Source organism: Balaenoptera ricei, chromosome 15 (assembly GCF_028023285.1).
Source record: "Balaenoptera ricei isolate mBalRic1 chromosome 15, mBalRic1.hap2, whole genome shotgun sequence".
NCBI lineage: Eukaryota > Metazoa > Chordata > Mammalia > Artiodactyla > Balaenopteridae > Balaenoptera > Balaenoptera ricei.
In genome coordinates, this window is record NC_082653.1 from 22740265 (window position 1) to 22768099 (window position 27835).

At 39.5% G+C, this 27835-nt stretch overlaps 2 protein-coding genes across 7 annotated transcripts in view; one reads left to right on the forward strand and one right to left on the reverse strand.

Moving 5' to 3' along the window:
• Positions 1–14425, forward strand: part of RBL1 (RB transcriptional corepressor like 1) — a 76328-nt gene extending 61903 nt beyond the window's left edge. The window contains exons 19-22 of one of the 2 annotated variants that reach the window (XM_059897072.1): positions 264–354; positions 9194–9342; positions 11088–11252; positions 12744–14425. In XM_059897072.1, coding sequence (XP_059753055.1) covers positions 264–354; positions 9194–9342; positions 11088–11252; positions 12744–12914 — 576 coding nt within the window. In that variant the 3' untranslated portion in view covers positions 12915–14425. The remainder of the gene's footprint in view (positions 1–263; positions 355–9193; positions 9343–11087; positions 11253–12743) is intronic. The other variant, XM_059897073.1, reaches the window with a different exon arrangement.
• LOC132349007 (translationally-controlled tumor protein) overlaps positions 1–27835 on the reverse strand; it is a 57274-nt gene that overhangs the window by 20148 nt on the left and 9291 nt on the right. For 3 of the 5 annotated variants that reach the window (XR_009497607.1, XR_009497606.1, XM_059897078.1), the window contains exon 2: positions 26497–27795. The gene's annotated coding sequence lies outside the window, so the exon portion shown is untranslated. Of the gene's footprint in view, positions 1–22239; positions 22632–23743; positions 23802–26496; positions 27796–27835 lie in introns of those variants that run through there. The other 2 variants (XR_009497608.1, XR_009497609.1) reach the window with 2 other exon arrangements.

Genomic DNA, 27835 nt, shown 5'->3' on the forward strand with positions numbered 1-27835 from the left:
GTTGCTCCTTACTTGATTCTTCTATTTTGTAACCTTCTGCAGTGGCTATATTTCAGGTGGTAAGCTCTGCTTCAGTATCCCCTCTTCTAAGATGTTTGCCATAATCTGCATTTCCCAAAGGCTACTAACATCTTGCCCTTGATTATCACCCATACAGACAAATACTTTTTAATTGGCTTGATATCTTGTCCTTATTTTGGTTTTGCTTAACCTGTGCCTCTTTGTGACTCAGCAGTCCTTTTTGTCCCCTCTGATCTATATAGGTTTACAGAAGTGTACTGTTGAAAAGTATTCCAAGAGAAGTAGTGACATACAGTAAAAACCTGAATGGTGATTTTGAAATGACAGATTGTGGTAAGTTGCCCAATTTAAGATTCTATATGTAGTACACTATTGGTTACATTGTATATAATACGGTGGATGTCCTGGAGTTAATTGTGTAGGTGGGGTGGATAATGCATATGTGTTAGGAAGAAGCAAATGACTTTGAGATAAGTATGGGTCAGGTACCTCCCTCCACAGAGGTTGTGTATTGAAACCATTAATTTATCCCATGTTAATTGTGTTTTAGAAGTTTTCTAGTATACTTATACACATTAATAAAAACTCATAAAAGACAATAGAATTCAAAAATAAATCTGAATGACAGGGAAAGTAAGATAGCTGTCAGTGATCTGCCTGTGGAGAACATTAAGGAAATGTCCTGTTCATTAATAAGTGTATAGGTATTCTGCCACCATCAGCAAAAGCAAGGTCGCCACCTTGTTACTACCATCATGCTAAGACTTCAGGCACTAGTAATTTTTTTTAAAGAAAGAAGAATCAAATGTTCAGTATTCATATGTTGATAAGTTGTAAAAATGCCTTTTCAGCCCATCTCTTTTCCTTGTCTCATCTGTCTTCTTTTCCTTGTCTCACTTTCCATTACTTAATGTATATATATGTGTACATGTGTATATAAGTACTGTAATTTATTTAATTTCACCGTGTGGGACTTTTAGGTTGTTTCCAATTATACACAGCTTTGTGAGGAACATCATTGTAGGTTGATCTTTGGTCCACATCCTTAGGGTAAATTCTTAGAGAAAATTGACTGGGTCAAAGACATTTTTTTTTAATTACCCAAATATCCATGATCATTATGGTATCTACTGGGATCTGAACTTTTAAGATCTTAACAAAAAAAATTATTTAATAATAATGTCCTAGAATCTGATCCCATCTAAGGTTACACAGGCCAAACTCAGTTCTTTTTACATAGATAAATAGTCCCTGAGCCTTTTCAAGGCAATGAGAAGAAGTACATTAGGAAGTAAACCTGACAAAATACAAAAAAAAACCACCTTCCTATTTTTGTTATACATGTTGCTCACCTGTCCTGGGTGGTTTTTCTGTCCTTGCAAAACCAGGCATCAGGTTAGCTGGGAAACTGTGTGTTCTATGAGAAACAAAGTAACTGCTGGCGAGAGTATTTGGGATACAAGGAGCAGTGAAGTTCAAGACAGAATTTGATAAGTTTGATGATAAAGTTTGAGGTAACTGAAGGTTAGCTACCTTCTCTACAACATAAAGGTTTCAGGTCTAGTTCTGTTTTGTATACATTTATTAACTAGATACTTATTAGCAGGCAAACAAAAAACCATTCTTAAGATCCTGTCCAGTGGTGATGGCACAGAGCAGGGAGAGTATCCAGTGATAGTAGACTGAGGAATTCTGGCACCAAAAAAGGGACAAAGTTATTGAGGAGCATACAGTCTCGCAAGTCTATGTTCAGATAAGACAAGTTCCAGTTCCTGGAGCTGTGGCTAGATGCTATGACCTAGACTTGGACACACCAAAGAACACCACCTTGGGAAGAACAGTTCTGGTTCTATAAACAAATTCATAATTAGGAATAAAATAATTACTATTTTAAAAAACACACAGTTTATGCATCCTGTGCCACCTGACCAACCACCTCCTCACATAAAAGATTCACTCAAAGTAGATGCCAAGATTCCAGAGCAGGATTCTGTTAAACTTAAAGCCAGGATCAAGCAGACAACATGCATCAGAGTTCAGGCCTGGGCATCATTCATAATAGTAAAGCCCCACAGACCTCACTGGATCTCTCATGTCTATCATGCTGTTGTGGGTAGTGTCTCAAATATGTTAATCAATCTGCTTTTTTTTTTTTTAATACATATATATTCTTTTTCATATTTTTTCCATTATGGTTTATCATAGGATATTGAATATATTTCCCTGTGCTACACAGTAGGACTTTGTTATTTATCCATCCTACATACAGTAGTTTGTATCTGACTTTGTTATTTATCCACCCTACATATAATAGTTTGCATCTGCTAATTCCACTCCTGATCCTTCCCTCCCCCACTCCCCCTTGGCAACCACTAATCTGTTCTATACATCTGTGAGTCTGTTTCTGTTTTGCAGATATGTTCATTTCTGTCATATTTTAGATTCCACATATAAGTGATATCATATGGTATTTGTCTTTCTCTTTCTGACTTACTTTGCTTAGTATGATAATCTCTAGGTCCATCCATGTTGCTGCAAATGGCATTATTTCATTCTTTTTTGTGACTGAGTAATAATCCATTGTGTCTATATACCACATCTTCTTTATCCATTCATCTGTCGATGGACATTTAGGTTGTTTCCATGTCTTGGCTATTGTAAATGAACATATGAGTGCATGTATCTTTTCAAATTATAGTTTTGTCTGGATATATGCCCAGGAGTGGGATTGCTGGATCATATGGCAACTCTATTTTTAGTTTTTTGTGGAACCGCCATACTGTTTTCCATAGTGGCTGCAGCAATTTACATTCCCACAAGTAGTGTAGGAAGGTTCCCTTTTCTTCATAACCCCTCCAGCATTTGTTATTTGTAAACTTTTTTTTTTTTTTTTGGCTGCGCTGCACAGCTTGCAGGATCTTAGTTCCCCAACCAGGGATCGAACCCGTGCCCCCTGCAGTGGAAGCGCAGAGTCCTAACCACTGGACTGCCAGGGAATTCCCCATACGTTGTCTTTTTGTTTATGGTTTCCCTTGCTGTGGAAAAGCTTATAAGTTTAATTAGGTCCCCTTTGTTTATTTTTGCTTTTATTTCTATTGCCTTGGGAGACTGACCTAAAAAAACATTGGTATGATTTATGTCAGAGAATGTTTTGCCTATGTTCTCCTCTAGGAGCTTTATGGTGTCATGTCCTACATTTAAGTGTTTAACCATTTTGAGGGGTTTTTCTGTGTATCCTGTGAGGGTGTGTTCTAACCTCATTGGTTTGCATGCGGCTGTCCAGCTTTCCCAGTACCACTTGCTGAAGAGACTTTCTTTTCCCCATTGTATATTCTTGCCTCCTTTGTCGAAGATTAATTGATCATAGGTGTGTGGGTTTACTTCTGGGCTCTCTGTTCTGTTCCATTGATCCATATGTCTGTTTTTGTGCCAGTACTATGCTGTTTTGATTACTGCAGCTTTGTAGTATTGTCTGAAGTCTGGGAGGGTTATGCCTCCTGCTTTGTTCTTTTTCCTCAGGATTTCTTTGACAATTCTGGGTCTTTTATGGTTCCATATAAATTTTAGGATTATTTGTTCTAGTTCTGTGGAAAATGTCATGGGTTATTTGATAGGAATCGTATTACATCTATAGATGTAATATTTGCTTTGGGTACCATGCCATTTTAACAATATTAAATCTTCCAATCCAAGAGCATGGGATATCTTTTCATTTCTTTGAATCATCTTCAATTCCCTTTATGAATGTTTTGTAGTTCTCAGCATGTAAGTCTTTCACCTCCTTGGTGAGGTTTATTCCTAAGTTTTTTTTTTATGCAATTTTATTTTTTTAAATTAATTTTTATTGGAGTATAGTTCCTTTACAACGTTGTGTTAGTTTCTACTGTACAGCAAAGTGAATCAGCTATGCGTATACATGTATCCCCTCTTTTTTGGATTTCCTTCCCATTTAGGTCACCACAGAGCACTGAGTAGAGTTCCCTGAGCTATACAGTAGATTCTCATTAGTTATCTATTTTATACATAGTAGCAATAGTTTATATATGTCAATCCCAATCTCCCAATTCATCTTACCCACCCCCCTTTCCCCTTTGGTATCCATACACTTGTTATGTACATCTGTGTCTCTATTTCTGCTTTACAAATAAGATTATCTATACCATTTTTCTAGATCCCACATACATACATTAAAATACGATATTTATTTTTCTCTTTCTGACTTACTTCACTCTGTATGACAGTCTCTAGGTCCATCCACGTCTCTACATAAGACCCACTTTCATTCCTTTTTATGGCTGAGTAATATACTACTGGATATATGTACCACATCTTCTTTATCCATTCCTCTGTTGATGGACATTTAGGTTACTTCCATGTCCTGGCTATTGTAAATAGTGCTGCAGTGAACATTGGGGTGCACGTGTCTTTTTGAATTATGGTTTTCTCTGGGTATATGCCCAGTAGTGGGGTTGCTGGGTCATATGATAGTTCTATTTTTAGTTTTCTAAGGAACCTCCATACTGTTCTCCATAGTGGGTGTATAAATTTACATTCCCACCAGCAGTGCAAGAGGGTTCCCTTTTCTCCACACCCTCTCCAGCATTTATTGTTTGTAGATTTTTTTTTTTTAAGTGAATGGTGGGTTTTTTTGTTTTTTGTTTTTTTTATTTTATTTTTGGCTGCGTTGGGTCTTTGTTGCTGTGCACGGGCTTTCCCTAGTTGAGGTGAGCAGAGGCTACTCTTCGTTGCGGTGCGCAGGCTTCTCATTGCAGTGGCTTCTCTTGTTGCGTAGCACGGGCTCTAGGTGCGTGGGCTCAGTAGTTGTGGCTCACAGGCTCTAGAGCGCAGGCTCAGTAGTTGTGGCACACGGGCTTAGTTGCTCCACGGCATGTGGGATCTTCCTGGACTAGGGCTCGAACCCTTGTTCCCTGCATTGGCAGGCAGATTCTTAACCACTGCGCCACCAGGGAAACCCTGTTTGTAGATTTTTTGATGATGGCCATTCTGACCCATGTGAGGTGATACCTCATTGTAGTTTTGATTTGCATTTCTCTAATAATTAGTGATGTTGAGCATTGGTCATTGATGGAGATATGCCTAACCAAAACCCTTATAGTAGCCATCTGTGGAGAATGAGCTTCCTGATTAAAACACCAGCTGGATACTCATGGACTGTGCATTCATTATCATATTAGCAGAGCACCCCAGACTGGCATTCTTTTTTTTTTTTTTTTAATATTTATTTATTTACTTGGCCGCGCCGGGTCTTAGTTTCGGCACGCAGGATCTTTGTTGCAGCATGTGGGATCTTTTTTAGTTGCGGTATGGGGAATCTAGTTCCCTGACCAGGGATCAAACCCAGGCCCCCTGCATCGGGAGCACGGAGTCTTAACCACTGGACCACCAGGGAAGTCCCCAGACTGGCATTCTTGATTAGAACATTTGAGAGACGCAGATTATAGCTTAATCTAAGTAACACAAACATAATGCCCAAGTGTATGATAGTAAATTGAAAACTTTACAGTACTTCCTCAGAGGCTTGTTTTGAGAATTAAACAAAAACTGATGCGTGTGTGGTGTTTAATACAAGGCCTGCTCATAGTAAGGCCTCAGTAAGTAGTAGTTATTATTTATTATTTTGTTTATAAGCAATATAAAATTTATTGTATTTTATTCATGAGTATATGGCTCTTTAAATGTCTTTTTTTTTAAGCTAATTTTTCTAAGGCCATATTCCTTACATAAAATCCTTTAAATGTTGAAAACTAGGTCACACACACAAAAACAGTTAAAAGCAAATCCTCTCAAGAGACAAAAATTCTGTTTCCATGTGAGATGTATAAAATTGATAACTGCAAATTGATAATTAAGTGACTTTATTCACATTAAAACTATTTTATAGTTACCAGATAGACAACCAAGATGTGGATGGAGCACATTTTCTTCCTAGACTGTTTAATCTAAACAAGATTTACTTGGTTTTAGATTATAATGATGCCCTTTAGAGCTCATGAGAAACTGCCAAAACGGTCTAAAACCACTGTAGTAGTTTTAAATTGGTCTGTGGTCAGTGGCTTTTGCATAACTCGAGCTAAATGGCACTGCCCTCTCAATCAGAAAGCCAGTCTGAAATATTTACTGCACACTGTTAATGGTGAGGAGCAAAAACGGTAAGGAAGGACGTGGTAGGAGAAATATAAAACAAATAGTAAATGTTTACTCCAGGGAAGTACTGCTGTGCTGATCAAGCCCATCATATCTCAGCCTGACCCTTGGATTTATAAATAAATTGTGATCTTCTTTCTTACTTTCATCTTAAAATAATTTTGCTTCTTTACTTTCTCCATTTTTAAGTGGTAAGAATCACTATTTATACCTCTTATCAGACTGAAGACTAATGACAATATACAAAGAAGCCAGCGTCAGTCACTTGAGCAGCTCCTCTGGGGGTGATGGATGGGGGTTTCATTAATTTATGCATCCCAAACAATTTGGGTGTGCCCATCCTCTGAAACCAGTTCCCCTGAGAAATGGGTATCTACTGTGCCCTCAATGTCTTTTCCCCTGAATGCATTTATATTGTCCTGGGATATAAAATTAAGCATGTATTATGGTTGCAGTTGTTGGCCACCTGCAGCCCTGGGGTAATTTGCCTTCTCCCTTCCCACTTTCACTTCAAATCCTTGGAAAATTCTGAAGCCAGAGATCCAGGCTAAAAATTTCAGCATGTCTCTCTGGAGCTCTGCAGATAATATCTCCTTTTTTCTAAGGGCTAGTCTCATTCACTGGTAGTTTATATAAAACCACATTTTAATTGCTTGACAGTGTTGTACGATAATCCAAAAAAGACATTCCTCTTATTTATGGGAACAGTAGGGAAAATTATGAAACCATAATAGTTCATTTGTTCGTTTCATGAATGTATATCAAATGTATACCATGTGCCTCAAATTATGTTAGGCAGAGGTCCCTCCTGCCCTCTGAGGGGAAACAGATTTGAAAGAATTATAGCACCAGGCAGGGAGATCTCATTCTCTTTCCCAGTCTTTCATAAGTTCCATCTCCTAATGTATATGTGGTAAGATGGTCACCAGGCCTACTGAGGCTTTGATTTCTGAGTGCTAAAGTCCTTAAAGAGGTGGGAAGGTAGAGATCTTTTTCCTGCTTAAAGGACAACTGACATCTTTTTTTCTGTTTTGAAATGAAAAAATACTAAACAGCTAAATAAAAATAGCTAAATAAAATCATGTTTAGTTAGAATCCAAGGTCCCAGAGAGTTTTAAAGGTTTGGTTCCTTCAAATTAAATATAGCTCCTTACCTTATGTAACTATTAACAACTGGAATTGGAATAACACAGAAACATGAAGAAGTAACTGCCTCCAGAAATTTCTAATCCAAGGAGGACATATAATAATTTTAATTCATCTGTATAACAAGAATAACCTACAACAGCTGTTATTAAGCCATTGTTTACTGCCTTGGGACAGTGTCCCCCAGGATGGTAGTAACTGTTATGGGGAAGAGCGACTGTGCGTAGAAAATTTGAGAAGTATGGAATTAAAGTGAACATGTGTTTTTTTCTAATTGCAAAAGTTCTCAGAACCTTTAATATACTAACATGTATTCTGAATTCCTAAGAGGAGGATATACTACTATGCAGCATTTTTTCAACTTATTTGATCACAGAGCTTTTTTCTGCCCTATTAGGATGCTGCAAAAATAGCAAGAGTCAAAAGGACATCCAAATGGAGATCCCTATGGAGGTTCCCTGTGGCTGCCTGGCCCTTGGACCATGTTTGAGTTTTCTGGTTTTCCAAAGGTGGAAGCATGTTTCTACCCATATTTTCAGTATTGAGAATGAGAAAGTTTTTTCACATGTTGAATTCTTTTTAATCACTGGTAGTTTTCTCAGCTCCTGTGCATAGATGATTCTTGTAGGTACAAGGAGAAGATGGTTTGTAATACTCTTTCCCAAAAAAGAATAGGATAAAGTTCTGCCTGGTGTCACAAGCTACTCCAGAATCACAGTAATAAACAGGAAAGTACCTTGGGGCAAGCTGTCATTTTACAACTGAGGACGCCGGTTATAGACAGCACTAAGGTTCCTGTTGTGCGTGGGAAAATAAGACTTTTTGAACACCTGTCATCTGCCATGTATTTGCAGAAAAATAAACTTAAGCAATTCACCTTGCTTCTTCCTTAAACTATGAGGATACACTTTACCTTTTAGAGTCTTTCCACCTTTTTCAAAGAGTCAATATGAATATCTGCAGGCCCTTTTGTTATCTGAAACTCAGGGTTTGCCACTGCTACCCATACTCTGAAGCTCAGTTTAGGTAAACTTCAACCCAGGGCTGGTGCCCCTCTAAGAGCCACCGGTGACAGTGAGCTCAAAAGGTAGGGTTGTGAAAACATTCTTGCTGAAGTGATATCTAGAGAATAGAGTACCAGCTTAAGTTTACGTGTTTGCATTTCTAAGATTCCAATTTAATTTATCCATAATATAGATGGATTTCTGAACCTTTTCTAAAAACATTAATTGTCTTACATAAAGATTTGGGTTTATTTGATTTTTTTTCCTTTTATATTTTAGAGCGAGTTGTGATTCAAATCGCCAACTTATAGATTAAGGTACACCTATCACAACACTGAATTCTTTTTTTTTTTTTTTTTTTACATCTTTCTTAGATTATAATTGCTTTACAATGTTGCGTTAGTTTCTCCTGTACAACAAAGTGAATCAGCTGTATGTATACACATATCCCCTCCCTCTTGAGCCTCCCTCCCACCCTCCCCACCCCACCCCTCTAGGTCATCACAAAGCACCGAGCTGATCTCCCTGTGCTATATGCAGCTATCTAATTTACACTTAGTAGTGTATATATGTCAATGCTACCCTCACTTCGTCCCAGTCTCCCCTTCCCCCACTGTGTCCTCAAGTCTGTTCTCTACATCTGCATCTTTATTCCTGCCCTGCCACGAGGTTCATCAGTACCATTTTTCTAGATTCCATATATATGCGTTAATATACAGTATTTGTTTTTCTCTTTCTGACTTATTCATTCTGTGTGACAGACTCTAGGTCCATCCACTACACTACAAATGACTCGGTTTCATTCCTTTTTATGGCTGAGTAATTTTCCATTGTACAACACTGAATTCTTTTAACAGACTTGGAAGATGCTACAAAAACACCTGACTGTTCCAGTGGACCAGTGAAAGAGGAAAGAGGTGATCTTATCAAATTTTACAATACAATATATGTAGGAAGAGTGAAGTCATTTGCATTGAAATACGACTTGTCAAATCAGGACCATGTGGTATGTTTTATATTTTACTACTTTATTAATATCTGTACTCATAATTGGATTACTGTGAGTTTATTTTGCTAGATAAGTGTTTCAAAGCTAAAGCCTTACTGATACATTTTATAGGAGAAAACATACTGGTAATTAGAGTGATTAAGGCTGTGATACAACAGAGACCAGAGGAAATCATGGAAATTTTATCCACACTGTGATTATGTTGTTAGAAATTATGGATGCATATGGGCAAGGACTAGATGGGAACATGGAAAAATGAAAACAATTCTGGTGGTTTTTTCCTTTGTTTTTGATTCCTATTGTTATATCTCTGAGATAAGTGTTTTTCTCAAGATAAAAAGAAAAGGAAATAAATAGGCTTGAATCAATAATAGAAGCAACACTAAGAAATTTTTATGCAGACTCTAGATTTGACAGTACCAGCAGGCCTTTGAAAGTATTATCAGTGTATAAGCTGAAGTTGGTTCACAGGAGACCAGACTTCAGTTATAAGAAAGAGGGACCTAGTAGAAGCTACATCCAGGCAGTAGCCATATATGTGTCTATGTATCTCTCTATATTTCTGTCTTTGTCCCTTTCAAGGAATATAGTCTATGATTATCCTCAGAAGCCATGACTACTCATTCTGTTCCCTCAGTTCCACCACCCCCACCATGTGCTATACTGTGAATATCTCTATTATCAGCCAATTAAAAAAAAAAACTAGTTTTCCTAGCTTCAGGTGGAGATGATGAATGAAATATTAATTAAGGAGTCATCTCCATTTATTCTTGGAATAGAAACATTGTATAGATTATTAAAAGTGCAGTCCCTTCTCACTTTATCTCTAAATTTTTTGCATTTCAGTATAAAGTCTTAACCATTTCATTAAGAGATTTGTTCCATATTGGACTCATCCTGCTGGCCCACAGAATGCTCTGCCTCTCTTTTATTCTCTGTGCTACTAATTTGGTTGTGGGTATGTGCGTGTGGAGAGAGATTCTTACTGCAAGTGTTAGGACATAGATTACTCTTTGCTCCACTTTCTGAGCATTGACATAAGGTTCCTATGCTCCTGGCTTACTGCTTCTGGTGTCTTGCTCAGAATTCTTCAGAATTCCCTGAAAGATCCAGGAAAATAAATTTTAGTTTATCTATTAGTAATTGTTGACAAACAAGGGTTAATGAACCATTTTTTGATTTTCTTCAGCCATAAATAACCTCTTACAGTATAACTGACTCCTAACTAGGAGATAGCAATAAGAATAAAAACAGGGCTTCCCTGGTGGTGCAGTGGTTAAGAATCCGCCTGCCAATGTAGGAGACACAAGTTCGAGCCCTGGTCCGGGAAGATCCCACATGCCGCAGAGCAACTAAGCCCGCGTGCCACAACTACTAAGCCTGCACTCTAGAGCCCGCAAGCCACAACTACTGAAGCCCATGTGCCTAGAGCCCATGCTCCACAACAAGAGAAGCCACTGCAATGAGAAGCCCACGCACCACAACGAAGAGTAGCCCCTGCTCACCACAACTAGAGAAAAGCCCGTGTGAAGACCCAATGCAACCAAAAATAAATAAATAAATAAATAAATAATTTTTAAAAAAGAATAAAAACATGGCAAAGAAAAAGTTCCATGTTGACCCTTCACCTGGCTTGGGGCTAGGGTGGGACAGGGTGGATAGTGCAGAATAAAAATGGTGGGATTCAAAAAAAGAAAGAAAACCTTTTATCTTATAAAAACTTTACTTTTGTATTATTTCAGATGGAAGCTCCACCACTGTCTCCTTTTCCACATATTAAGCAACAGCCAGGCTCCCCGCGCCGCATTTCCCAGCAGCACTCCATTTATGTGTCCCCACACAAGAATGGGTCAGGCCTTACACCAAGGAGTGCTCTGCTCTATAAGTTCAATGGCAGCCCTTCTAAGGTAAGTTGCACACAAACTTTACTCCAAAACAATGATGTACATGTGTTAAATACTGGATTTCAGATTTCCAATTAGTAATCTTTAATCTTACCCCTTTGTTTGCAAAGTTACCGCTAATAAATATGAACTGTTACTATGGCAAGTTTCCTGTGATCAAGAGCAGTGTATTCAGTTGAGGTAGTTTAATCCTTTACGATTGATGTGGTATCGGGGGAGTTCACTCCAAGAGCCCAGTGTGTCCCTGCTCAAGCACGATCTTGAGAAGGACTAGTAAGGCAACACCTGCAAGTGGTCAGACATGGGGAACACTATGCGTAAAGAAAGGCCTTGGAAGTGAAAGTTCATTTGGTGGATGGCAACCAGGATAGTGAAAGGTCTGAAAACAGACCTCTTCTTACTTACACAGACAGCTCTGTGGTCATCTCCATCTTTATTCCCATACAATGATGAAGATGTGATAGGGACATGATTGCTGTTTTCAGATAATTCAAGGGCTATCAAGTAGATACGCTCAGTATGTCTCCAGAAGCCAGAATCACTACTAACTGGAAGAAATTGTAGTGGGACAGATTGTAACTCAGTCCAAATACATGGCAGCTCCTTAACTCATTAGTTTCTCATTTAGTTCCACAGATATCTATTAAGTTCCTGCTATGCTTAGCAAACAAAGTTGACTGAGATATACTGCACAGGCTTGCATTTCTTCTTTATAGAAGTTGATTTCATATGAAGACTTTTAGAAGAAATTCTTGCATAAAATCAGAAATGGGACCAATTGAATTGTAAGGCAATGATTTCACAGTCATAGGTCAGAATCTGGGGAGCTTGTTGAACACAGATACCTGTCCCATAGACTTCCTGTATCACAGAGCTCTGGCAGGCAGGTCCCCTAGACTGTTGTGATGCACAGCTTTCAGGAACAACTTCTCTAAGGCTGCCTTACAGACCAGCAACATTCAGCATCACCCGGGAGCCTGTTAGAAACGCAGACTCTCAGGCCTCACACCAGCCCGACTGAATTTGAATCTGCATAGTAACAAGATTCCCCAGATGATTAGTAAGCACATTAAAGGTTGAAATGCATTGCTTCAGGAGGAGGATCTCAAACTTTAGGGAATATCAGAATCACCTGGAAGGCTTGATAAAATATAGATTGCTGGGCCCAACCCCCAGAATGTCTGATTCAGTAGGTGTAGGGCGAGGCTTGAGAATTTGCATTCCTGATAAGTTTCCAAATGCTTCTGCTGCTTCTGGTCTTATGTCCACATTTTGAAAACTACTGCTATAAGGTAAATCCAATTTTTAAAATCACCTGAAAAGATTAGATCTAATCACCCTTATTAGGTTGGCCTAGATTCAAAAAATAATCTCTACCCCAGTGTTTAGCTTTGGGTAGAGGATAAAGGGCAGGAAAAAACAGTTAGCTTAGTTCTTGGCTGCTGTTTCTCCCTTTTCCCCTTTTACTCACACATGTCCTCTATTTTTGCACAGAGTTTGAAAGATATCAACAACATGATAAGGCAAGGTGAGCAGAGAACCAAGAAGCGAGCAATAGCCATCGATGGTGACGCAGAATCAGCTGCCAAACGCCTCTGTCAAGAAAATGATGACGTTTTACTTAAACGACTACAGGATGTTGTCAGTGAAAGAGCAAATCATTAGTGCCCTTCCCATTTCTATGATAAAAGCACTTTCGGTTGTTTTCCAGAAAAGTTGGGGCTCTATCTTTCAAAACATTCAGCCCTGTAGGTAGTAAATATCACTGAGTTACAAGAAAAGTTACACCAAAGTTGGGTTTTTTTTTACATTTATCCAAAATGTAGTTGACAGATGTATTTTGAGTTGGATTGTAAAGGAATGTTTTAAGTGCCTTTTAAACATATTAATAGTCATAGAATTGTTAAAATATTTGTTCCCTGGGTTTTTCAGGTGAAGTAAGAAGAAACCTCATAATTTTTCAGCTCACTTTTTAAAATAATTAAATGTCTTCTTCTTCTGGGCTTTGTAATATGAGGGTGAATAATCTGGTTTTGGTAAGTGTCATTTGAGAGGTTTGTGTTCCTAATTTAGTACTGAGTAGGGGTTGGGTTCCATGGCATCTGGGCCAGAGGATGACGCCCAGCCTGTCTCTGACCCAGTGTGGTAGCTCCACATCCAGGTGCCAAGACCATTCTGGGTTGTCCAGACACTTCTCGTGCCCTTCCTCTCCTTGAGCGGAAGCAGATTTGTACCTGAACCCCTGCACTACCCTCACTCCTTGCTTTCCAGCCCTAAGCCCTCTTAGCCTGGTGTCACAACCTGATAAAAGAGATACTTGCTCCTTTTTAAAACTACTATCATTTTGTTTTCCAAACCATTAACTTAGTTATATATGATTATATTATGTCATATAATTCTCAAAATAGGAAGCTGCTTCTCAAGCCAGTAGAGTAAAATACAGAAAAGAGTTGTTAGAAACCATATTCCTACTAGTAAGGTAGCACCATGATAATATGTGAGATACTGTTTTTGAGGTCATCATGAGATTGGTCATTCTCAATGTCTAATTGATTCCCTAAGAATAGTTGAAACCTTTTTCAAAACCACATTAATGTCACCTCATGCCATATTACTTCCCCCTCTTTGTTCTCAGTATCATCGGTGCATTATGAGTTTCCCATTAGGGTTTGATCACTGCACCCGCTTAAGGGTGTTTTCCGGGACTTGGGGTGCAACTTTCCAAAGAGTCGGCTGTTCGGTATTCACTTTTTCTAGTATGTTTCCAGAATCTGGAAGGACATGGATAAGCCATTCTTAATTAATTTTGAGAAAATGTTATCAAATGTATGTTTTTTAAACCACAAACCTTATTTTTTTAAATGCAAAATATTTAACAAATATTTAACTTAACCTATGTCTAACCCTGGCTAATTTGAATTAGTCTGAGATTTGAGTATGAACTAGTAATTACAATTGTTAGGAATTTTATTTTTAAATTTTAAGATGAAAAGTGATTTTGGTCACATTTTACTTTTCTGAAAATTACATCCTCATTTTTTGTGTAGTATCTACACATGTTATAAGCCAAATAACATCGTCTGTTTGAATCCTTGTATATATTTTTATGTAGCTATAACTATTGTGTCATTTTCATCATCGTTATTAATGTGCAGAATGTAAATGAGCATTTGTACGTTGTCTTTATAAGAAACTCTGGACGTGTTTTTATCAGTTTTCAAGACTGAATATCAATGTACATAAAATGGTTAACAAAATAATGGAGTTTTTTGAGATTATTGAAAAAACTACACTTGAGCTCTTCTGTGTGACTAGATGCAATTGTGCAACCATCTAGAATCTGTATCTCTTTAACTATCTGCTTTATATCTTTAAAATATCTTAGTGTAACTTAAAAGTTAATGTTCCTGGTGCTTTCTAGGAGCTAGGAAGATGGGGAGTGAATGACTGCTTGATGAGTATAGGGTTTTCTTTTGAGGTGATGAAAATAATTTTGGAACTTGATATAGGTGGTGATTGCATAACATTGTAAATTTATTAAATGACACTAAATTTTACACTTTAAAATAGTTAATTTTATGTTAGGTGAATTTCACCTCAATTGAAAAAATGCCTTAGACACATATAAAAAAACAATTATTTCAAAGCCTTGGAATGGACTAAATTATGATTCTGAATCAAGGAAAAGGCTTCTCTCTTAGGAGTGCTTTCAGGTGTATTTCTTCATTTGAGGATCACAGCTTAAAAGTTTTTTGGTTTTTTTTTAACATCTTTATTGGAGTATAATTGCTTTACAATGGTGTGTTAGTTTCTGCTGTATAACAAAGTGATCAGCTATACGTATACATATATCCCCATATCTCCTCCCTCTTGCGTCTCCCTCCCAACAAAAGTTCTTTTCTAATTAAGATTTTTATGTCGTTAGGTTATGTCAAATCAAAAAAAAATTTTTTTTAAAGAAGGTAATATTCCCGCTTGTTTTTATTTTGTTCCTTACAATATTTTCACTAAGTCAACAGACATTATTGGCTGTTTACTGTATGCCTGGCCCTTTGCTAGGTGCTAGGGATATAAAGGTGAACTAGGCATAGTTCCTGTCCTCAAAATATAATATTTGTAGCCTATTAATATACTGGAATAAATACAGTAATACAAGTCTACACAAAGACGGATGGTGTTAGCACAGAGAAGGGAATGATTCACTTTGCCTGAACGAGTTTGTCAGGGAAATCTAAAATCACCCTAGGGAATTCCCTGGCGGTCCAGTGGTTCGGACTCCACACTTCCACCACAGGGGGCACGGGTTCGATCCCTGGTCGGGGAACTAAGATCCGGTGTGCTGCGCAGCACAGCCTTAATTAATTAATTAATTAACTCTAAAGTGGGGGCTAAGTGGTAATTTAGTCGTTAGGGATGAATAACTGTTCGCCAGGGCAGTAGAAGACAGCATAACCAGTAGAAAGGCCCAGCGACTTGAAAGTACTATAGGTGTAAGAATTTCAGATAGTTTAGTGAGGCGGGAGTAAAGTGTACATATGTAAAAGTGCAGTGCAAAGCAGAGCTAGAAAGGGACCTTTCTAGTTGGGCTTTAAGCCAGGCTGAGGAGCTCAGGCTTGGTAATTTCCAGTGGTTCTCAACATTGGCTGCAACTGGGGAGTTTTAAAACACACATCAGTGAATGGGTTTCTCCCCCAGAGATTTCTGATTTAATTGGTTTGGGGAACAACCTAGTATTAGGATTTTTAAGTACTCCCTAGGTGAGTACCTAAGGTTGAGAACCACTGCTCCAGGTCATGGGGAGCCACAAAAGAGGTTTTAATTTTATGTGGATAATGACAAAATCTGAATTTTTTTTTTTTTTTTTTTTTTTTTGGTGGCCAAGCTGCACGGCGTGCGGAATCTTAGTTCCCCAAACCAGGGATTGAACCCAGGCCCAGCAGAGAAAGCGCCGAGTCCTAACCACTGGACCACCGGGGAATTCCCTAATGTTTATTTTGGCAGTTCCTTAACTTGCCCAAAGATAAGGATTACCTGAGACACATATTAACAATGCAGGCTCCTGGGCCCCACCCTTGACCAATGGAATGAAATCTCCAGGAGAAGGACTTAGGAATTTTGTTAACCTCTGTTCCAAGTGATATTAACCCTCAGGCAAGTTAGAGACTTTCTGGCAGTTCTTCTCAAACTTTAAGAGCATAGGAATCACCAGGGATTGTTAATCTTGTTAAAAATGCAGAGCCTGGAGTTGGGCCTGAGATGTTGTTTTTCTAACAAGCTCTTATACCTAACACCAGTGCTGCTGGGCTAAGGACTATGCTTTGAACTGCAAGTTTTAGAAATCTGGAATCTATGCAGAGGATTGATTAGAAGATGTTTAGACTGACACGGGAGACAAGTTAATGGTTCTTAACTTGGTTAATTTTGCCACCTTCAGGTACATTTGACAATGACTGGAGACATTTTTGCATTTTTGGTTGTCACAACTGGGCATGGGAGGTTGGTGCTACTGGTATCTAAGGGTAGAAGCCAGAGATGCTGCTAAACATCCTACAGTGCACTGGACAGCCCCCACAGCAAAGAATTTATCCAGCCCCAGTGTCAGTCGTGCCAATTAAGTAAACACCTGGGCAAGAAGAGCTATATGCTTTACTGTACTGGTAATGGGGATAGAAAAGGAAACCACCAAGGGTCACCCAACTCTGGGCAGGTATGGGGTCCCAGTTAGGGATAGCTTCATAAGGAAGATGTCTTTCCAGGAAAGATTAACGGTAATAGATTCCAGGTGGGGTAACTAATACACATGTGGGATTATTTGGCATCGATGACAGACCCTTAATATAAAAGAAAATGTTCCTGAGGTTTCAGATTCTGCATGTAGGCAATGGTTCCATCAAATTTCCCCGTGGTAAGAATCACCTTTGAGGGCTTATTAACTATGCAGATTTAAAAGTGTAGTACACAAACAGTTTTGTTAAGCATCCCAGGCTATTATTCTTATCCTGGAAACTTGGAATGTACCTGTATAATGGCCAAGAGTATAGAGATCCAGGTTCAAACATCCACCCTGACGCTGTCTCACCAAACCAAGTTGGGCTTATTTACTTACTTCAGTTAGGTCATCATCACTTCAAGAAATAATTGATTAATTATGGAAAATAACATTCATTGTATAACATTCAATATATGTAAGCAAAAAATAAAAACTATATTCCCACCAACCAGAGGTCACCTGTTCAAAGTTTTTAAAATTTTTATTATTTTTTCACATGAAGAAAATTGTGTAAATCTTAAGTTTTCTGATGAATTTTTTCCAGCTTCACTGAGGTATAATTTACATAGAATAAAATGTACCCACTCTAAGTGTATAGTTTGTATAATCATAATTATATATGATTGTATAACTACCACTACAATCCTCGTTTTATTGTGCTTTGCCTTATTGTGATTCACAGATACTGCGTTCTTTTTACCAAATTGAAGGTTTGTGGCAACTGCATCAAGCAAGTCTATTGGCGCCATTTTTCCAACAGTATTTGCTCACTTCATGTCTCTGTCACATTTTGGTAATTCTCACAACACTGCAAATTTTTCATTATTATTATATTTATGGTAATCTGTGATCAGTGATCTTTGATGTATGATATTATCATTGTTTTGGGGTGCCATGAGCCACACCCATGTAAGATGGCAATGTTGTGTGTGTTCTCACTGCTCCACTGACCTGCCATTCCCCAGTCTCTCTCCCTCTCGTTAGTCCTCCCTATTCCCTGAGATGCAACAATATTGAAATAGGCCAAGTAATAAGTCTAAATGGCCTCTAAGTGTTCAAGTGAAAGGAGGAGTCAATCGATGTGGCAAACTTTATTGTTGTCTTAAAGACATCGCCACAGCCACCCTAACCTTCAGCAACCACCACCCTGCTCAGTCCGCAGCCATGAACATCGAGGCAGGACCCTCCACCAGCAAAAGATTACAACTCACTGAAGGCTTAGATGATGGCTAGCATTTTTTGGCAATAAAGTATTTTTTAATTAAAGTATGTACACTGTTGTTTTAGACAATGCTATTGCACACTTAATAGACTACTGCATAGTGTAAAAACAACTGACTTTTGTATGTACTGGGAAGCCAAAAAAATTTGTGTGCCTCACTTTTTTGCAATATATGCTTTATTACAGTGGTCTACAACTGAACCTGCAATATCTCTGAGGTATGCGTATATAGAACATTTCCATCACTTTAAAAAGTTTTCTTTTTCCCTCTAATATTCCCCGCCCTCCCCATATCCTCCCCACCACTTACCCAGGCAATTGTTGGTCTGCTTTTTGTTACCATAGGTTTGCCTTTTCTAGAATTTAATATAAATACATGTATGCACAGCATGTAATCTTTTGTATTTGAGTTCTGTCACTTAGTATAATGTTTCTGAAATTCATTCATGTGGTATGTATAAATATTTCTTTTTACTGCTGAGCAATTTTCCATACCTTGGTTATACTCAATTTGTTTTATGTCATTACCAGTTGATGGACATTTGGGTTGTTTCCAGTTTGAGGCTATTAATAATTATGAACATATGTATGCAAGTCTTTGAACATATAATTTTATTTCTCTTTTATTCCTTTACGAGTTGCACTGCTGGGCCAAATGGTAAGTACGTGTTTAACTTCGTAGGATATCCATGTCTTTTTTCAAAGTGGATCATTTTGCATTCCCACCAGCACTGTCTAAGAGGTCCATTTGCTCCACATTACAGCCCCCCCTTTTTTAAAATTAAAGTATAGTTAACTTAGAATACTGTGTTAGTTCCAGGTGTACAGTAAAGTGATTCGGTCATATATTTTTTCAGAGTCTTATCAATTATAGTTTATTACAAGATATTGAATATAGTTCCCTATGCTGTACAGTAAATCCTTGTTGTTTATTTTATATATAGTAGTGTGTATACATCAATCCCAATCTCCCAATTTATCCCTCTGCCCCACCCTTTTCCCCTTTGGTAACAATAAGTTTGTTTTCTACATCTGTGACTCCGTTCCTGTTTTGTAAATATGTTCATTTGTACCATTATTTTATTTAATTTATTTATTTATTTATTTTTGGCTGTGTTGGGTCCACCGGCCTTGGTGGACACATTGCTTTTTACAAGTTGGGCTCCAGTCTATTATGTAGGACCCGTGTGAAGACACTGGCCATGGACACCATCCTGGCCAATGCTAGGTTCTTTGATGGAAATCTCACCAAGGTGCCCACCATGGCCCTGATGGTGGGCGTGGGCACTGTGATGGGTGCTAGAGAGATGATAATCTTCATCTCAGGTGCTCACAAGGCGTTTGCTCTGTATAAGGCCATGGAGGAGGGAGTGAGCCATATGTCTGCCTTCCAGTAGCATCCCCACACAGTGTTTATGTGCGACGAGGATGCCACCCTAGAGTTGAAAGTGAAGACTGTCAAGTATTGCAGAGGTTTAATGCTTGTTCATAACAAGTTGGTGGACCCCTTGTGCACTATGAAAGAGAAAGAAACAGAGAAAAGCCAGTCTTCTAAGAAACATACAGTGATTAGCCTGTGCTAATCCTAGTGTCAACTACCTCACTGGGACAGGCGGGTCTTTCTGGAAATTGTCTTTAGGAGGACAGAATTGTATTGCTTTAATCTAGTGTGGTTACTAGTTGAATGGGTGAACTTGTTGTTCCTGGCTGTTCAGTGTGGAGTCTAGTCATGGAATTTAGCTACTTATTTGTAACTTAATGAGAAAAAAAATCACTATATAATTTTGACGTCTGCCCCACAAATTAGGGGTTTTTAGCTTTTTGTTGTGCCTCTAACACTGTTCAGATGTACAATATACTCCCATCAGGAATTTCTGTCATTACATGCACTGATCTCAATTGAGAGGGAGTTTGGGGCTTATGTATATTGGACAAAACCTCTTTGGAGAGTCTTAAGAGCCCCTCTTGGGAAGGCCTTCCCCTTATTTGAGAATCAGTGTTCCAGATTAAGGAACAAACTCTCTCAATGTCTAAAGTCACTATAAGGAAGTAGTCACTCTGGTCAGTAACAAGTGCCACAGGAAGAAAACTATCCCTTACTTTCTTTCCGCAGCTGTTTTTTTCTGCTCTCTCAGTTGGCCTTTCCATGAACTCAGAGCCTCCTTGGGGAAGGATTTGGGTGGGTGGGGCTAAAGGGAAAGTTTTGCTGATGAACTCAGAGCCTCAAGGGGCCCAGCCACATCAAACTCTTATCTCTCAGGGACCCTCCAGCACCAGGAGGAAGGCAGAAACCCTTTTCCCAAGAGAGCCCTGTGTTTTCTTCCAAGGTCTCACTGTGGCGCCTCTCTTATACATACTCATTCATAAGTAGGACGTCCACGGGAGCAACAGACACAGCCAAGATTCAATGTTATGTTCAGCCAAGGTGATGGGGTCAGGGCAAGCAGCTCAATTATGAGTTTAGAAACAACACTAGAGTGACGTGTTTCCTGTGTCCCTGAGAGTTGAGTGCCAAGAAACAGACCAAGTGCTTCTAAAGTTGACTAATATCCTTTCCCCACTTAAAAAACTGCCCTTCTAACCCACCTGTGTTCATGTGGCATGGTCTGATGTTCCCAGAACATCAGGAAGTACGCTTTTACCCTTTTATCCTTCATCCCCCTTGTTCACAAGATGAGTCTATTGCTCTGTTTTTTTTGTACTCTTATGCCTTGATGGTTTGAATGCTGCCTCCTCCTTCTCCCAATTTTTGTGCCTCTTTGAAGCTGCTGCTGCCTCTATTTCTGGGAAAGATCTTTCAGAGCCTGGCTCAGGCCTCTCTTTAACTGCTGTGTTTGGTACCAGCGTTTCATTTTTAGGTTTTACAATGTGATTGTGCTGTCATTCTGTTTTAAGCGAATGGATCACTGGACTTGTTTACAATGTGACATTTTCTTTTAAATCTAGTATTTTCAAGAAAAAAAATACAGGAAAGATTAAAAGGTTTTGGATTTTTTTTATTTCTTTGCTGAATTTGTTTCAGATACTGGCATTTGGAATAAATTTTGTTTAGTGAGTCTAATGTTCGCAAAGTTAAGAATTAGGCGGTATTTAATCTATAACATTATGATACAAGGTTGCTAAAATAGTAGATATTCATTACACAGTGGAGTACCCCACAGGCTCCTTACTTCATTTGGGTTCTGCTCAAGTGTCAGGTCACAGCACTTCCCAGCCTTTCCTATACTCTTAACATGTTTTATTTTTCTTCCCAGAATTTATAATCTACTCATGTATTATCTGAATCCACCACTAGTAATTAAGCTCCATGTAGGTGGAACATTTTTTCTGTAGTTTTCCCAGAGTGTAGAATGATGCATTGAAGGAAGTATGGGCTTGACATTTGTCAAATTCGTGAATTGAAGAAAGAGGCTTAGGGACATTTTTTGTTTTTATTTTGGGGGGTGGTTTGTCTTGATTTTGGGGTTTTTTTTTTGCCACACTGCGTGGCATGCAGGATCTTAATTCCCCGACCAAGGGTCAAACCCTCGCCCTCTGCAGTGGAAGCGCAGAGTCCTAACCACTGGACCACCAGGGAAGTCCCAGGGTTGCTTTTTATAATAATTATATCTCACATGTATTAAGCATTTTCTATGTGCCAGACTCAATTCTCATAAAGCCCTGTAACGAAACTTTACAGAGGAGGAAATTAGAGCTCATAGATTTTAAGTAACTTGCCCAGGGTCTCAAGAGTCAAACCCAAGCACTCTGGTTCCCAAATTTTTTTTTTTAATTCAATGAAATTAGGGGGTTTTTGTGTGGTAAAATATGTATAACATAAAACTTACCATTTAATCATTTTAAGTATACAGTTTAGTGGCATTAACATTCACATTGTTGTGCAACCAATCTCCAGAACTTTTTCAAAAATCTTGCAAAACTGAAACTCTATACCCATTAAACAACAACTCCCTTTTTCCCCTCCCTCCCTGCCCCTGCCAACCACCATTCTACGTTCTGTTTCTATTATTTTGACTACTTTAGATACTTCATCTAAGTGAAATCATACAGTATTTTTGCTTTTGTGCCTGGCTTATTTCACTTAGCATAATATCCTCAAGGTTCATGCATGTTGTAGCATGTGTCAGAATTTCCTTCTTTTTAAGGATGAGTAATATTCTATTGTGTGTATAGACCACGTTTTGTTTATCCATTCACCCTTGGATGGACTACAGCTCAGTTTTAATCTGTAAACTATACTGTGTCTTTTGATATTAATCTTGAGGTGACAGATTTATATCTGCCGTATTCTGGGAAGTCCTGGGCTGTCTTCCTTAAGCTTCTCTCTTCCTTTGCCATGTGAAACATTCTCATTTCTTGTTTCTGTTTGTTTTGGAGCAGATCTTCTCACCTGCATCACACACAGAGGAAACTCAGCTTGTTGAAAGATTTCCTTTCAAAAAGTTGCTTACAACAAATATTTGGGGGGGGAGGGGTTATTAATGTGGTCCAATAACAATCTTCTCCCTTCACTCAATCCTTCTCTTCCAAACCCTCTCTCCCAGTTGCCTCCTGGGAGCCCTAGATTACTTGCCTTTAATACATCTTCCCTAAACTTTCCACCTTAGAAGCCTTAGCACCAGCTTTCACCAACGTCCTGAAGATTGAGTCAAGGTGGCACTGAAAAGGGTCTTTTTCTCCAAGGAACACTGCTCTCCTTCTCAGAATCTACTGCCAGCTTATTCCCAGATACTCAGAGCACAGTAGATAGGGGAAAGTTCAATTCCCTTGAAGCCACCTCACATGTAAATTATACTTCTCATTAGTAGGGATAATTGAGGTTTTCTCAGTCTTATAAACAATGTAAATAAGAGCATCTTAAACACTACTATGTGTATTGGTGTACTCTAACTCACGATATAGGGAACTACAATATATTTATTATGCAAATGCAACTCCAAAGACAACCCTCCAGTCCCACCCAGGTTACTGGCTTTAAACCCCACCTTTATAAAAATTCTGAAACTATTTTCCTTGTTAATCACAGTGATTAACAAGTCCCAAACACTAGAATGCCTTCAGACCTTCTCCTTGAGATAAGGGTCACTTTTTTTTTTTTAAAGAGTGAAACAGAAAGTCTTTTTATTTATTTATTTATTTATTTATTTATGGCTGTGTTGGGTCTTCGTTTCTGTGCGAGGGCTTTCTCTAGTTGTGGCAAGTGGGGGCCACTCTTCATCACGGTGCGTGGGCCTCTCACTGTCGCGGCCTCTCTTGTTGCGTAGCACAGGCTCCAGACGCGCAGACTCAGTAGTTGTGGCTCACGGGCCTAGTTGCTCCGCGGCATGTGGGATCTTCCCAGACCAGGGCTCGAACCCGTGTCCCCTGCATTGGCAGGCAGATTCTCAACCACTGCGCCACCAGGGAAGCCCCAGGGTCACGTTTTTAGATGAGAAGGATTACTATGTAACAAGATATTTAACTTTGAGGAAAGAATATTTTTTAAAAGATCAGGGGACTTACCTGGCAGTCCAGTGGTTAAGACTCCACACTTCCACTGCAGGGGGCGCAGGTTAGATCCCTGGTCAGGAAAATAAGATCGCACATGCTGTGTGGTACGGTCAAAATATTCAAAAAAACAAAAAATCAAAGCCTTCCTTAACATTTGAATTAATATCTACTTTGTTAATGATAGCACACTCATAGTGGAGATATAGACAAGTATATATGAGACTTTATTTTGCATGATATCCAATAGCACAGGGGTTCCTGGTTGTAACCAGCTCCATAGTCATCAGAAGCAGAAGCCTGGGGCCCAAAGACTGGGAACCACTAAGTCAAAATGCCCAAACTTAGGCCATCAACTCAGGAGTAGATGTCACATAGTACAAACATGTTGGCTGTGTGTATCAGTCTGCTAGGGCTGCCATAACAATACACCATGGGCTGGGTGGCTTAAACAACAGAAACTTATTTTCTCATAGTTCTGGAGGCTAGGAGCCCAAGATCAAGGTGCTAGCACAGTTAGCATTACTGAACCAGGTCCATTTGCCCAATGTGCAGCAAGCCAAACACTGAGATGCCAAGGTTTACAGCCAAGAAGGAGTTTATTCACAAGGCAGCCAAGCAAGGAGATGGGAGAACAAGTCTCAGATCCACCTCCCTGTAGGCAAGAGGATTGAAGTATTTATTGGATAAGCAGGGTGGTCTTGAAACTGAGCAGGACACTGCAGGGCCCTCCTGGGTACAAAAGCCCTTCCATGTCCCCCACTTTTCATATGTAGGAAAAAGGCTTCAGCCTCCTAGACCTTCTCTGAGTTCCAAAGGGCAGATTCAAGCAGGTACTAACTAGAGAAATGAGGTAATGCAAAAACAAAGGAAAAGCAGTTAAGCAAGAAAAGTAATGACAACAGGCAGCAATAAAACAGAGTCCTAGTTCCTCCTCAAGAGATATTCATAACAATCTGATACATATCTTGAATTGTTTTATAGGAACTAAGGCCCCCCACTCAGGTGGAGGATGGTGACTTCATGCAGAGCACAAGATTCCTGGAACACCACACGTTACCTCACCATCCACCCATCAGAAGAAAGCTATGCATCCTGCAGCCCTCGCCCCAAAAGTTGCCTTTAAAAACTCTTCTCTGAAACCCATCAGTGGAGAGTTTGGGCCTTTTGAGCACGAGCCTCCCATGCTCCTTGTTTGGCACCTGCAATAAAAGCTGTACTTTCCTTCACAACAACCAGATGTCAGTAAATTGGTTTTGCTGTGTGGCAAATGAGTGGACCAAAGTTCATTTTGGTAACAATCTTAGGTATGGGGAAAGGTGACTTGAAGTAGGGAAAAAGGTGAGGTAATCAGTGTTCTGCACAGGTGCTTCTGGGTTACATGCTTCTGCATATTCAAAATGGAGGTGCTTAGCATGATCTGAGGGTGGAGTTTTCCAGCCCTCTAACATCAAAAGGTCCTTCACTGGACAGCTGTGCAGGCCCAGTTTTAGGGCTGGTGGTCCCAACTAACCCCCAGCTGGCTCATACTGGGCAGGAGCTGACTCCAACTTCCTGTAAAACAACTGGGCTTTGTGAAGCTTGGAAGGTGTGCAATTAAAGAGAGGAAAAAAGAAAGAAAGAAAATGAAAGTGAAATTAATCAATGAAGGCAGTTTTAACAAGCTGTTCCCTTATCTGTTGTTCTGTAAAATAAGTTCAAAAATTTCTATTAGTTATCAGCTTCTGTTAACTCCATGGGGCATGGTTTTATTAGTTTCTGGTAAGATCTCTCTTCCTGGCTTCCAGACAGCTGTCTTTTTGCTGTGTCCTCACATGGCCTTTCCTCTGTGTGCACAAAGGGAAAGAGATCTCTGCTATCTCCTCCTTTCTTATAAGGACACTAGTCCTATCTATTGGATTAGGGCCCCACTTGTATGACCTTATTTAATCTTAACTACCTCCTTAAAGGCCCTGTCTCCAAATATAGTCACATTGGGGGCTAGGACTTCAACATGTGATTTTGGGGTGACACAATTCAGTCCGTAATACCATGGATCCACTCAGTGAGTGGCACGGTGACTTTCTCAGAGAAAATGATCTTTGTGAACTTGGCTGACAGGCAGTGGTATTCACTAGGGACTGCAGGGCATGAGTGTTGAGGACTTGACTAGACTGGACTAGATACAAGTGTCACTACAAGCTAAAAATCAGCCAGATAACACTGAATATCTGAAACAGAGTCCTGTTGGATGCTGAAGTTGTGTATCAGTGATGCTTTCGGCTATAACTGAGAGAAAAATCCAAAAATTCAAAACACACACACATGGGACTTCCCTGGTGGTGTAGTGGTTAAGAATCTGCCTGCCGATGCAGGGGACACGGGTTCGAACCCTGGTCTGGGAAGATCCCACATGCCGCACAGCGACTAAGCCTGTGCACCACAACTACTGAGCCTGCACTCTAGAGCCCATGAGCCACAACTACTGAGCTCGCGTGCTGCATCTACTGAAGCCACGCTCCACAATAAGAGAAGCCACTGCAATGAGAAGCCCACGCACTGCAACGAAGAGTAGCCCCCACTCGCCACAACTAGAGAAAGCTCACGTGCAGCAACGAAGACCCAACACAGCCAAAAATAAATAAATAAATAAATTTATAAAAACAAAAATAGAAAAAAAACAAAACGCACACACAAAAGAGAAAATCCAACTCAACCTGGCTTAAGAACTAAGAAAGTTTCTTGGCTCACGTAGTTGGAAGTTGTCAAACCACAATCAGTATCATGGCTGCAAAGAATAAAGACCTTTATTTGGGGTGTTAAGAACTGCAATTCAGGGATTTCTCTGGTGGTACAGTGGTTAAGAATCAGCCTCCCAATGCAGGAGACATGGGTTTGAGTCCCAGTCTGGGAAGATCCCACATGCCATGGAGCAACTAAGCCCGTGCGCCACAACTGAGCCTGCGCTCTAGAGCCCATGAGCCACAACTACTGAAGCCTGCGCGCCTAGAGCCCGCGCTCCACAACAAGAGAAGCCGCTGCAATGAGAAGCCCGTGCACCACAACGAAGAGTAGCCCCCGCTCACTGCAACTAGAGAAAGCCCACGTGCAGCAATGAAGACCCAAAGCAGCCAAAAATAAATAAATAAATAAATAAAAATTTAAAAAAAACAAGAATTGCAATTCAGGAGACACAGATTTGGGTAAAAACCAAAAGAGCGCTCAGGAGAAGACATGAGTCAGAGGCTTATAAAGACAAAAGCCACAAGGTTGTTAGAGTTGTCTGGTGAGAATTGTGATTGACTGACACAAATAAGGAAACATTTGTTCTTAAGGAATAGGCCGTCACTAGTTTGTTTAGGGTAACGTCAATAAGTATCTTGAGTTTCTGGCAAATGTTCTGGATGCCTGTGTTAAGATTAATAAGTGGTCAGAAGTTCAGATTCCATCCAGGTTGAGACATGCATAAGTCCTATTTCCTCAGTGTCCTCCCAGGTCCATTTTAGAGACCTCTCTTAGCAATACCTACTCCATATTTATTTTTCTTTCATGTTTCCCCCTTTTGATCAAGATCTTTCTTTGGGAGGCATCAATGATCAACCATTTGGTTATCTGTCATTGGCTTCAACTTCCTCTGTGCTGGGAAGGCTCATTCCCAGAGAGTCATGTCCCACAGAGGAGGGAAAGAGGTGGCTGTGTGAAACGTACGCTTTTAGCAAGTTTATGGCCATATATGAGCAACAAGGAGTCATCTAGGAAGCAGGTCCTCAGTGGCATTCAAAATAAGAGAAGTTCATAAATCTTCATTAGTTAGAATCTTATAGGAGTGGTCAATCATCTCCAGATGTCTAGCTATCATTTTTCCTTTTAGTATTTCTCCAAGACTTGGTATTAGGTCATTCATAGCAGTTATTTGCTTTTTCATATGACTTATTAAGTGGATGACATTAGATGATTCATCTGGTCCTGAATCTTGGGAAAGCTGTCTACAACAGATGTCATCTGCTTCATTATCCTGGCCTTTGTCTGGTTAATTTCAGTTTCAGGTCTCTAGACTGTTGTGAAGTCCAAGCAGGACATGGTGCCTCCTTTAAATGAGAAACATGAATCCATGAGTCAATGCCCTTA